General features: G+C 37.6%; 1 protein-coding gene across 1 annotated transcript in view; it reads left to right on the top strand.

Annotated features, from left to right (window-relative positions):
- ngfrb (nerve growth factor receptor b) overlaps positions 1 to 12,940 on the top strand; it is a 37,568-nt gene that overhangs the window by 1,729 nt on the left and 22,899 nt on the right. Inside the window, exon 2 of the mRNA XM_053510915.1 lies at positions 9,394 to 9,535. Coding sequence (XP_053366890.1) covers positions 9,394 to 9,535 — 142 coding nt within the window. The remainder of the gene's footprint in view (positions 1 to 9,393; positions 9,536 to 12,940) is intronic.

Below are 12,940 nucleotides of genomic sequence, written 5' to 3'. Positions count from 1 at the left end.
CCACAACAACTGCGTTTCCCAACTCATTTCCCAAATTGTCCTTTTCACTTTCTAAGGTTGTGAATGAGAGAGAGTCTGCTATTCTCCACTACAACGCGTGTCTGAAAGAAAGTAGGCATAATAACAGAGCACACAGGTCCTAATGGAAAGGCGATCAGGTGTTTAAGAGACAACCGAGTGGATCTGTCTGTGTTAGCTTTGAAAGACGCATACACTACAGCACATCTTCACACAGGCTTCAATAAACTACTTAGCATAAGAAACAGAAATCATGGGAATTTACAGGATTTTCATAAAAAAAACTAATTACTTCTGTAAAAGTCTTTTTCTTCTTCTTTGTCTGTGCATGAAAAAAAGTGAAGCTGAAACAAAGTCTACTGTAGCTAGGTGTGAAATATGCTAGGTGAGAAATATGCTAGGTGAGTCTTACGCATCCTTATACACAGTGTGTTGGAGTCGATGTTCACTGAAAACAAGAGATCCAGAACAATGAAGACACATTAAAAAAACAAGAAAGCAAATGATTGTCCTTAATTATATATGATACAACAGTTAGTTTCAACCGAGCAATCTGATTGGGCATTCCAGGAGTAGTGACCACAGACGATAACAGCACTGGGACATTTAACTATATGTATCACTCAGTGTCCCAGGTATTCTAATAATGACATTAATAATGACATTAATAATGACATTAACTGTTGGTCACAGCATGGTCTGTACGGTCTGCAGTAATGAGGAGAGAGCAGCTGCCTGGGAAAACCCACATTAAATTTACTTCTATCAGATAGGGCTGTCCACCACCTTTACGATTTATTCTCTTCACCTTTTGGGTACATTAACCCATGTTAATTACACTAATTGTCGGGTGCTATCTGTCAGCTGCCAGCTCCACCAATAACAGTTAATTAGTTCCACCAGTCACACAAGGATAAGTGCTGGCGGAGCAAAATAACTGGTTAAATAAACAAACAAACAAATCATAATCTGTTGATATTAGTGTTGTATAAAAGTAATGTCACACTCAAAGTTGTACTGAATATCAGCATGCCTGTGATCTCTTCAGTACTCAGGCTGCACCTTGTGCCTAAGACCGCATACCAGCTGTGCCGATCTTCAGTGCAACAGCACTCTACCTGGTGTCGTAATGCATTATTTAGCATGCTGACTATAATAATTGACTGTCCTTGTTATTTGTATACTGGCCTGTGTCACTGGATCTAATTTTTATTGTATGTGCCTTTTGTCCTAGCCAATATTCTCGTTGTCAATATATTTAAAAAAGACTCCATAATGACTTGAAAGTCAACTTATGCTCTTTTTGAAGTAAAATACTGTATACTTAACGTGACTGTGTAGTATTAGCAGAGCTTACATACTCCAGGCTCATGTCATGAGGTTATTGCAGAGCGGTAAGTCAGTGCTGACAGGTGTAGGGTTAAAAAGGTTAAGTGCTTTCATGTGAAAGTCACCTCGGATAGAAGCTTTCCGATTCACCAGTGTTTCCTAACTGCTCATACATCAACTGTAATTAATTGGTGCATTAATGGTGTAAGACGATGGTCATTGCCATCTTATGATGACTGAAAGAGTGAAAGCAAAAACGTATAGCAGGACATGAGAGTTATCCACCAGATACTGGAAGAGGATCTAGATTGTATTGATTAACTGAATGTTTGTAGAGCCTCATTAGCTGAAACTTTTGGTCTTTGAGAAAAAGCTTGTGTGCCTTAGGGTGGATGTAGGAGGTTGTGGTCCTAGGAAACTTGTGGAATTTAGGATGGTATGTTAAGGAACGTATTAGTGTCAAACTTTTAGGAATAGGAGTAAGAATGGGAGCTCCTGGACATCAGAAGGAAAATAGGAGATTGTGATGTTCTACTTGTGATACCAAGATAAAAGCAGAAGCATGAGATCTTTCTACAGGATAACAGTTTAAGATCATTGATTTGGCAGGAGTAGGAGTTTTTGGTCATCAGAATAAATAGATAAACTCCTGAATGTCAGGACGGAGTGAGTGTGTGCGACCATCAGAAGTGAAGTAGGAGATTATCATCTCCTGGACAAAAGTAATAATTTAAGATGATCAAGTTGGCAGGAGTTGGAGCTGGTGATCCTATGGATGGAAGTAGAAGTTGTGATCATTAGAGTGAAGGCTTGCAAGTATTTCCTGGGATACTTGTATAAGTTGCTTGTACACCTGAAAATAGAAGTAGACTCCAGTGATTCTCAGGACATAAAATAGGACAAGCCTCCCATTAGAAATGGGAGCCTTAGATGCTTAAAAGGAAATTAAGGCCTTTTGATTCTGATTGAAGAACTCTTGAGTCTTGGAATAGTAGGAGTAAGAGTAAGAGTTTGTGATCCTCAGAATGAATAGATAAACTTGTGCCCTTAATGATAGAAGAGAGATCTTGTGAAACTCTGGTAAGATCCAATCTTGAGATAGTTCCTAAACATTCAGGGTAGAGGATCACGGGAGGCCTGAAGCCTATCCCAGATGACTCAGGACACTGGACGGAATACATCCTGGGCAGGATTTCAATCCATCGCAGGGCGCACAAGCATATTCACACAATACAGCCAATTTAGAAACACCAGTTAGCATAATCTGCATGTCTTTGGACTGTGGGAGGAAACTGGAGGACCCTCAGGAAACCCACCAAGCATGGGGAGAACATTGAAACTCCGTACTAACAGATCGGAAGACGTGGCTCCAACTCTCCTTCTTGGAGGTATGAGGCTGTGGTGTCAACCACTATGCCATCATATACACCTGATAATAGAAGGATGTAAAAAGTAACACCTTCTGATCTTCATGAAGAAATTATGAGCTTGAGATCTTCAGGATGGATGGTCAGAGTAAGTGGGAGATTGAAATCATTAGAAATTGAGATCTTCAGGAATTAGGTGGAATGTTCTGGGGCTCATGATGTGAGTAGGAGCTTGACATGCTCAAAATAAAAAGAAGACCTTGTAATCCTCAGGATGGAATTCTTAGGTCTTGGAATGGCAGGAGTAGGATTTGGATCGAAGCAGAAGTTGCTGCTTGGATAAAGGCAGTACACGGAAAGGCTTAAAAAGTCAGAACCCTGTGGTTATCAGGCAAGGTAGAACTATGAGAAACTGTTTGTGGTAGTTTTCTATGATTGAGAAATTCATAATCAGATTTGATTCCAACTGTATGACTAATACACAAGCAGACCTAATTAATAATAAACCACTATATCAGACGGCACATCAGAGTAGAGTTATTCTGATACAGAAAATTACAGAAAATGTATTGCTATGACAGAAAGATATTCTTCAAGCATGTATTTCATTAATTTTGTGGTATTTTATTGTAAGAGCACAGTGAAAATGCTCATGTCTATAATTTATACATTCCTGAAAATGTTTCAAAGATCCCTGTGACAGAAGCGAACTTGAATCATCTGTGTCCAAGAGATCCATAAAGCAACTGGAATGAATTATTGTCATATGTTAAAATTTGTGCAAGTGTATGTGTGTTTGTGTAGGTGGGGGACGGAGTGGGGGGGGGGGGGGGGGGGGGGTTGGATAAGGGAGAGTAAAGGCATGTTATTGCGAAAAGAAAAGCTGCGAGACAGATGCAAGGAACAGTGCAATTTATAGGAGCACCACAAGAACTTTTGCATTTAAGTGTAATCAGAACGCAGGTTTGAGTCAGGAGCGAAGATTAAGAGTTTAGTGAATAAATCAAAATCTGAAAAAGACTAGAAGTGCCAGGATTATAGAAGGAATGATGACACTATTGAAGCAGGATGCCTTATGTCAAAGAAACAGGAAAAGAAAGAAAGTAGTGCTATAAAGATGAATGAAGTTTTTTTGAGTACAATATGAGTCCAAATATTCGCAACTATTATGGAAAGCCAAAGCGTCAAAACATAGCAGAGCTTAACCCTATTGAACAGCTTTAAGAGAAATTGAGATTGGAGCCTACTTGTCATTTCACCTTCAGTGCCCGATCGCAGTACACTGCGCACTTCAACACCAAGTGCCAGGAATTTTTCACCTCCTAGGTTGCAGATTTAGAAATAATGTGCATATGTGAGGGCATGGTCATGTTCTTGCTTCTAAAGTCCATATGCAAGAAATTATCCGCATATTTTCAACCATAGCATGTTTTGCACATGCTCGAACAGTTTCTCAAATGCATTTATTCATTTATCTTTTAAGCATGGGATGATATACAGGAGAAAACAAATGCAGTGACAAATTCGTTTTTGTTGTATACTATCTGTGTTTCTGTAAACAGGTTCTGTTTTAGGCATTTATTCTGTCGGTGTGCTTGTTTGCGTGTCCTTACGTGTGTGTGTGTGTGTTGGTGGGTGTGAGAAATGAGAAATTTAGGTTGGCTCAGGGGCAAGGCGGTAGCACGTAGAATTCCTAGTGACAGATGTGTTTGTTTACAGTCGATGAACAGACATTGAAGAGAAAGGTGAACTCAAGTTTAGGGATTATGACAGTTCCGCACTCAGAATAACGTGCCCGAGTCCTCCTTGTTTTTATTAACAATGGATAAAAAAAGAAAGGGAGTAGAAAGTCAGTGGGTGGTGCCATTTAGGGTTATTTACGTAACTGGTACAATAAACAACATTTCACACAAGCTGAGTTCGATCATGACAACTGATATGTGCTCGCTCTACAAGTGAGGCAAGAATATGTGAGGGGGGGAAAAAAAATTGCAATCGCAATGCAATTACCAAGATCACGCCTTCCTTAGTCCGAGTGGGCGGGAACGCATCAATGTCTGAATACAAACGCTGTGCTAAGTCATTTTTATGACCTTGTTCTGGCTGGCTGACAACACAAAGACGTGCACATGACCTGGTAGTTTTTGATTGCTGTTTGAGTTTGGAATGATCGCCAGAGGGCTTTGAGCAGGGTGAGAGGCTAGAAATGTGAGGAATGCAAACTCGGGCAAAAAGTGTCATCTTCCTTTTTAGCCTCGCGCTGTGGTTGATCCAGCTGACTCGAACATGCCTGGAGGTTGCGCTGTGCTCGGTCTTTATCTGTTTTCTCTCCCAGTGAAAAAAATTCCACCTTAACCGCTTGACACATTTCACTCAGACGCTTGTCGACAGTTTCATTTACGTCATTAATCTTCACTGTAATTTCATGTTTGAAAAGGTAACTCCTACATGCAAGATCTGTGGTGCGATACTCGTCAACGAGCGTGCCACGGGTGGGAATAAAACTCCTTTAGGTTTAAAAGAACACTCCATAGTCTGAACTAGGACCTGCATGCTCATCATCATAAGTGATTAATACTGTTCGTAATCAGTAATCAACTTATGCTTTACTTCTCATGTGTGTTCGTGTTCTTAAAGTGAAGGATGGTAAGTGTCATGTACACTAGATCTAAACTGCGATACAATTTTAGCCCAGAAAATCGCACACCAACCATCATATGCACCCAAATAAATGTAGAAACTACAGACAGCCTTATTTATTATTTTATTATAAATAAAATGTTGGTGAGATGTACAGTTTTGTTTAATTTGTTTTTAACGGCTGACAATATATTTCCTAAATTTTAAATATAACTATTGTTATTTAGAGTGTATACAGTATTTAAAGGAAATGACAACATCACAACACATCAAATTAACCTATTGCTAGGTAATGCTATATAACATTAAGAAATTACAGCATGTTCATGTGTTTTGGCATGCCCTCCACCAGTTTTTCACGTTGTTGCTGGGTAACTTTATACCACTCGTTTTGCAAACAAGCAAACAGCTCAGCTTTGCTTGATGGTTTGTGACCCTCCATCTCCATCAAGTTTTCTGAAGTAAATTGCAGAGCTTTTTTTTTTTTTTTTAGATCTATCTATCTATCTATCTATCTATACAGTATATATACAGTATATACAGTATATATATACCCTTAGGTTTTAGATACCCAAATCAGCAAAACGAAAAAAATTATAACCAATATGTTATAACAATTTTTTTCCTTATTTTCCTTCTACGTGTCTCAGTCCCTGTCTGACTCTGATGTGTGATCACTGCACCAGATCTAGTGCTAGACTGACTGTCTCCACCTTCATCTGAAAATAAAAGGGAAAAAAAGTAAATCTCAAAATGAGCAGACAAACTTCAAAAAGATCAAAATTAGAACAATAATGCCTACATTACAAAATATTTTTGAAAAATCAGATTGAAAAATCTGACATTATGACTCATTTTTGTCCATGTCTGAACTACAGCTCCTGTATTCTTGCTTCCTTTATTCCTATATAACATAATGTGATATTTTGTATCTGATCAAATACAAATGTAACTTTACAATAAATTATATTAATGTCTCTTAGCTTATAGTATTTTAAGTGATGGTAGTATGGCGCTGTATCTATTATTTATTTGCACTTGAAGCCCTGAATAATTCTGAAATTGTGCAACATTTCGCTGCTTCTTCTTGAAGTGCTTTCTTCTTGTGTGCCTTTTTGCTTTCTGCTCCACCTGGCCGCTTTCTCTCCATCCTAACATGTCTGTTTAACCGCTGTGCTGCTCTGGGGAGATGCGAAGCGAACTTAACGTAAACAGATTAATATTCTTCTTCTTATTTTTTTATTAAATTCGACAATCATAACTTAAGTACACTTACTGCTAGTATACTAACTCTAAAAGTAATTTAGTGAAAGTCAGCTAAGTTTTAAATTAGCTGAATATACAACAATTACACTAACTTTTTAAGTTTACTTAAGGTAAGTTAAGGATATGTCAAGTGTACTGTATATACCGGTAATTTCTAATGAACTAGTTTGTCCAAGTATATGTAGGCTATACAACTTGCATATTATGTTTGGTAGTACATGTTTAGTTCAGCATTATTTTATAATCATTAATTACTTAAATAAGCTCATATGTCCATCTATCCAGCCATCCATCTATCTAGTAGTCCAACTGGGGACCATGGAGGCCTGTGTCGATTACCATTGTATTTATTCCCATTGTTCGACTGTGGTAGGACCTCGGTCAATATTCACGCGCACATTAACGCACTATGGACAATTTGGGAACGCCAGTTAGCCTAATCTGCATGTCTTTGGACTGTGGGAGGAAACCCACCAAGCACGGGGAGAACATGCAAACTCCATGCACACAGACCCAACGCGGCGATCAATGTGCCAGTAATGTACTAGTGGTGTTGGTGAATGATTATTATCTTTCAATTTTCAAGGAACAGGGGCTGATTAGCCACTTCTACTTACAGCATTCTTTTAAATATTTTTGCACCATTTAAATGTTTTACTGAGAGTCTCATCACCTACCGTGCTTGAAGTCGTCTGTAAATGTCAACCGCTTTTATGCCTTCATTCACCAGAAATTTCATCCCAAGTTCCAGGATGACTTGAACACCTCTCATATAACCCCACTTTCACAACCCAGATTTGAGAAAGTTTTATTGTAAAAATAATTGAATCTGTCATAATTAAATATCCAGGTCAGATGGTTTGTGTCAGTCTAGCAATCCTTTTTGCTTTAGTACAAATTGTCTGAGATAAAGCAGGACCCTTTGCCAAAAAAAAAGAACCTCACAGTTTGACAAAATCTCATAACGTGACCTATATGTGGACTTTCAGAGATTCCCACGCTTCTTCTGTTTTTGCAGTTCTCTGCCAAAAAAAACAAAACAAAATCATTACAGTCTTGAATGTAATCCAAGGAGCTTAATTGAAAATATAGTTGTCATACATTGATCGGATATTTCCCTTGTTGTTTTCCAGTCAGACTTAGAAAGCTCACTGTTTCTTAAAATATGTTGACCTCTGGATGTTCCCGATGATGTTTTGGGGTGTATATTCCAAAAGTGTTCTGTCTAAAAGGACTAACCTCTGCCAACAAAAAACAGAACACTGTGTACTTTCTCTATGTTTCCAGTCTCCAGTTGATCCCTAGAAAATAATCATCATCATCATTATAATAATAATAATCACTCAAAATATTTGTACCTTCATAAATAATAAAACATGTACGAACAAAGGCCATGGGGTTCTATATGGGGAAAAAAACGTCTCTTTGATGGAATAAGTTCAGACATATTTTCGCTGCATTAAACCTGCCTCACCTGTCCTGTTTGATGGATGTGCTTTTAGCCAATGTTAAAACATCGTGGCTCAAGGTTAATGCTAACAGTGAATTTAGCACTAAAGGTTTTGTGGGAGATAGGACAAAACAGTCATTGTTTATGTGTGTGTGTGTGTGTGTGTGTGTGGTGCCCTGTTGATAGACTGGCATCCCATCCGCGGTAAAGATTTCCAACATAAGGTTTTTTTTTTTTTAATTGTCTTGAGGTCTAGCAACGTTTACTGTATCTAAAAGACTCGTTTCAAAGAGTCAGTTTGCTGAGCACCACATTACTACATTTCGAGTTTAAGAATTAAAAACAGTGTATAAACTGGACTATAGGTTGTAAAAATAGAATAAACTAATTTTTTTTTTTTTTTTTTTTTTTTTTTGCCAAGCACGTTAGCATTTTGTTTTAAAACTACATCTCAGGTTTTTGGGTGCTTAATAAAACTGTCACTTTTGCTACAATACATTCAATAGTTTCACTGGTTGTTAGTCCAAGGTGGACTTTTTGTGATCTTTCTGCTGCAGTGTCTATTTTCTATTTGTACTGTGACGGCTTACTATTAGCATTCAGCTAGTGTAGCTATTATCCTACTAGCTGACATGAGAGACAAGGAATAGAGAGGGTCATCCCTATGTTCCCAGGGCCCTACAGTTCCCAGATTTATATTTAATATGTTTCCTGAGCCCTGTGTGTCCCTGCTCTATATATGTACACATAATGGAAATCTGAAAATGATGTTCCCCAGCTCTCTGTACTGTATGTTGGATGAAATTCCCTCCAAAATCAGTGATAACCATTAATGTACTGTAATTCTGTTGTGTTTAAAAAAGTTTTCTGGCCTTGTATCAATAAAATAAACTTTATAATATCAAGGAAATATGTTAGCGTTATATGAACTACATTTAAAACATATACTAAAAAATAAAAGGGTTAATGTGTGATAACAGGTTTGCTCCTGAATGAAGGCGCTGTTAGTTTGCCTAAGCTGCACTTTTTCTCTCTCTTTGTTTCTTAGTGAAAGAGATGCTAATTTGATGTGAATTTATGTGTTTATACTTTTATAACCTTATGAACTTATATAATTTGAAGCCAAACTTTTACCATTTATTAAGATGAGTAATCATACTACTTTTTAAAGCATTTCACTCCCTTTCTTGCTAGCTTAAACGGACAGCTCCGCATGCTAGCGTTACCTCCTTTGTTTCTGACGGATTGTGTTTTTTATAAAGGAAAGAATCAGTTTTATTAAAGATGCCTGTAGAGTAACACTTTGTCTGTGTTTGCTCGAAGGTGGGTGTGTTCTCGGCTCAGGAAGTGTGTCCTTCAGGACAGAAAACCACCAGCGGCGAGTGCTGTAGACAGTGTCCACCGGGCGAGGGCGTGGTCCAGCCGTGTGGAGAGACGCAAACAGTGTGTCAGCCGTGCCAAGACAGTGAGTACACAACGAAATCTGACATTTCCTAAATACTTGCGCTCTGTCTCCGCCCCTTGCGCTGTCACTGCTGTGTTACCTGATTGTGTTCTGTGTTTCGTCCTTAATTACTAAGTTTATATCTTTCCCCTTCTTATCCCTCTGTCTTTCTTGCAAACGAGCATGTGATATCCCTACTATGACATCATGCTGGGGAAGTAAAAATTACACGTCCCATATTAATTAGCACAAAATGTATTATTTTTTTTCAAGACAAAAATAAACAAACTTTAAAAGGATTTTAACTAAAAATGGAAAAGATTTTGACAGGAATATTGTAAAACAAAAATAAGTAGATAAAGCATTACATTTTCAGTTTTGCTTAAAAGGCCAGCGATTTTCATTAAATTTCTCTTGAGAATTTAAGGCCCTACCTCTTTGTAGCTACTAATTAATTTGGCTGTAGTCGTATATGCAGTGACCAATATAAAATCTTCTCCAAGGGTGTTGCTTTACGTGGACTGTCAGTTTTTTCTTTATACCCATGTATTTGGCATTTGCACTGGCAATGTATCTTTTTCATAATGTTCACATTGAGTCATGCACTTCAGTCGCAGATACACTGCGAACAACTGCATGAGACAATCCTGAATAACGAATGCTGACGAAGATCTGTCGCGGCTGTTTGGATAACGGGAGTCGGCTTCTAATGTCGATGTGTCACTTTAAAAAATTTAATATGCATTTAACACGAGCTCCCTTCCAGGAAAGGAGATAATTGTGTGCAAACAGAACACAATACGTCTGAGCTTGAAACGTGCAAATTCCACCCCGGGGCTAAACATCTGAGCACGGCATCGGGGTCAGTGTGGTGATTAAAACGTGTCATGTTTGATGCTGAACAGAAGGTAAGGGGTAGAGCTCTCGGGCTTATGCTGCCACGAGTCTAATAAATTATAGAAATATAGGAAATAAGTTTAAGCAAATGTTTTCTTTGGATGAGTGCTTTCATACTTGTAAAAAAAAAAAAAAAAAGTAGTGTTTCTTGATCTTCTCCATGTCTAGAGGGCTGGATGAAGACCACTCCAAAGAAACACATGAACCTAAGGCAAATATTTAATTTAGTAATCCTATAATGCAATAGTGACAGTAGTGCAGCTGAAACACTAAGGATTGTAAAAGGATCGAATATCTTATTGTCTTGTAGATATAAATGGATTTAAAAATCTGAATGATCAGACATGGTGATGTTTTCTTTAAGGAGATTTTAATTAAATCTTTATTGAACGAACTTCTAGTCAGTGTTTGTAGGAGTTAAATCTGGAACTTTGCAAATTTTGTAAGATGTTTAGGACTGAGAAGTTTTCAAGTCGTGGTTTCTTGAGAAAGTTGCAAGCTGCAGGTTTTTAGCTGCTACAAGTGAGATTGGTTTGAGCTGCTATAACAAACTGTGAAAAAGGTTTGTTTTTTTGTTACCTTGTTACAACAAAAAATTTAATTTTAAATCCGCAATTCGCCAGTGATTTTTCCTTAATTAAAAAGTCTATAATTACCTGCATTTGTAAGTAAAAATCGTTTTTTTTTTTTTTTTAAGTGAAATGTCATCATGCATTTCATTAATTGGGACTACACAGTGATTTTTTCTTATTTTCAGGTGTAGCTTAACATTTTATAAACATTTTAACATTCACACCGATAAACCTGGCATATTTCTGAAGTGACACCCTAAAAGCAATCTCTGTGGGTCTATATGCTATCTGATACTCCCACGCTATATCTCAAGGCCCACCCTGAACCTGCTAATCACCCGCCTTCTTCTGCCTTTCACATTAAAGAACAAGACCGAAATCATTAGACTCAGGTTGTCTTTTAGTCAAATTGACCTTCCTTTTTTTTTTTTTTTTTTTTTTTTACGAAGCAATGCTGAAACCTTAGATCTCGAATAAACATGAAGGAAATGACTAACACCACAATTTGAGACGAATGTGTAAGACATTCTCCTGTACAATATTGAGTCGGATCGCATGAGCAGCTCAAATCTTTTTGATTTTCTGCCTCCAAAGCTATTATAGATTAAATCTAGTGAGCATGCTAGGCTAGTCAGCTCAATATTAGAATAAACAAGGATTGGTAGGAGTGTTATATTATGATTATACCCAGATAACAGATGACTTGGACTTTGCTTCTGGCAGATCCGAATCGGAGACTTGGAGGCTATGTGGTTAGTAGGTGCTTCGTGTGAAGCTGTTACATCTGCTTCAAATTCCCCAGATAGTAAAAAAAAAAAAGGGAAGCAGTGTGACGCTCCAGTCATTCACACACACCTGCAGTAAAATCAGAAAATGTTGTCCATGAAATATCGCTGAACATAACTCAAGGGTTATCTACAACAAGCGGAAGAACAACTGAAGGTGATGCTAAAGACCGTTCCAGAAACACCTGTTTTTCTTTTGTCAGCACAATGATTAATGCCAGTACAAAACCGACAGCACTTGACAAACCTGGACATTTCGAACAAAAATATGGCTGTATAATTATTAGCATTCGTTTCTGATCTCAGAAAGTTCAGGCACCATTTCCAGATGGCCTGTTTTTTTTTTTTTTGGATTACTCTATTAAATTAGATTTCTTATTGTGTATTTAGGTTCTCATTTGTGTAAAACCATGTGACTGAAAAACTCACCAAAGTTGCATTCCAAAAAGTGATGTTTACACTGAAACTTTACCCTCAAAAAACGTCATCGTGTTGCCTTGAGCTTGTGATTCGTTGTGTTTCTGAGGATCTGATAAGCCTTTAAAGCAACCATGCGTGCGTATCTCAATGGAACTCCCTCGCCTCGGGCCAAAATACTCCATCAACACACATCATGTGGCCCTTTAACTGCTTTCTGATCACCTACCTGTCACTTTTTTCCCCATCCATCTAAAGGTCATATAGCAGGAATAGGTTTAATCTGTACCAGGTAATTAAGTGAAAAAATTCCTATCACTTTTGACCTACTGTATTTCCTTTGTTATTATAAAACTTTACATTTATTATTAGTCAAATACAATATTTGTAGCCAGTAGAAAAGAACACTTCAATTTATCAAAAGACTAGTGTAAGTACTCAGCATTGACGGTTAAAGAGTTTGTAGAAATAGTTAAAATGTTAAAGTTAAAAATAATCTGCTGATCTTTAATGTAATCAGTGATATTATTATTATTATTATTATTATTATTATTATTTGAGGTTGAAGCCCACGTCCATGTCTGTGTGTCTCTCTGTACAGCAGAACTCTCTGTCTAACTTATTAATACAGAGAAATCCCATTCTGTAAGGTTGAGTATCTTACGCCTTGTTTACACTAAGTTGTCCTTCTTTGGTGCTCAGACAAATACACTCCCTGTTCGGTAATCGGAGAGTGAATCACAGATGAGAAATGG

The sequence above is a fragment of the Clarias gariepinus genome, chromosome 14 (genome assembly GCF_024256425.1).
Source record: "Clarias gariepinus isolate MV-2021 ecotype Netherlands chromosome 14, CGAR_prim_01v2, whole genome shotgun sequence".
NCBI lineage: Eukaryota > Metazoa > Chordata > Actinopteri > Siluriformes > Clariidae > Clarias > Clarias gariepinus.
Note: the sequence above shows the minus strand (reverse complement) of the source record. Positions and strands in the feature narration are given on the sequence as shown.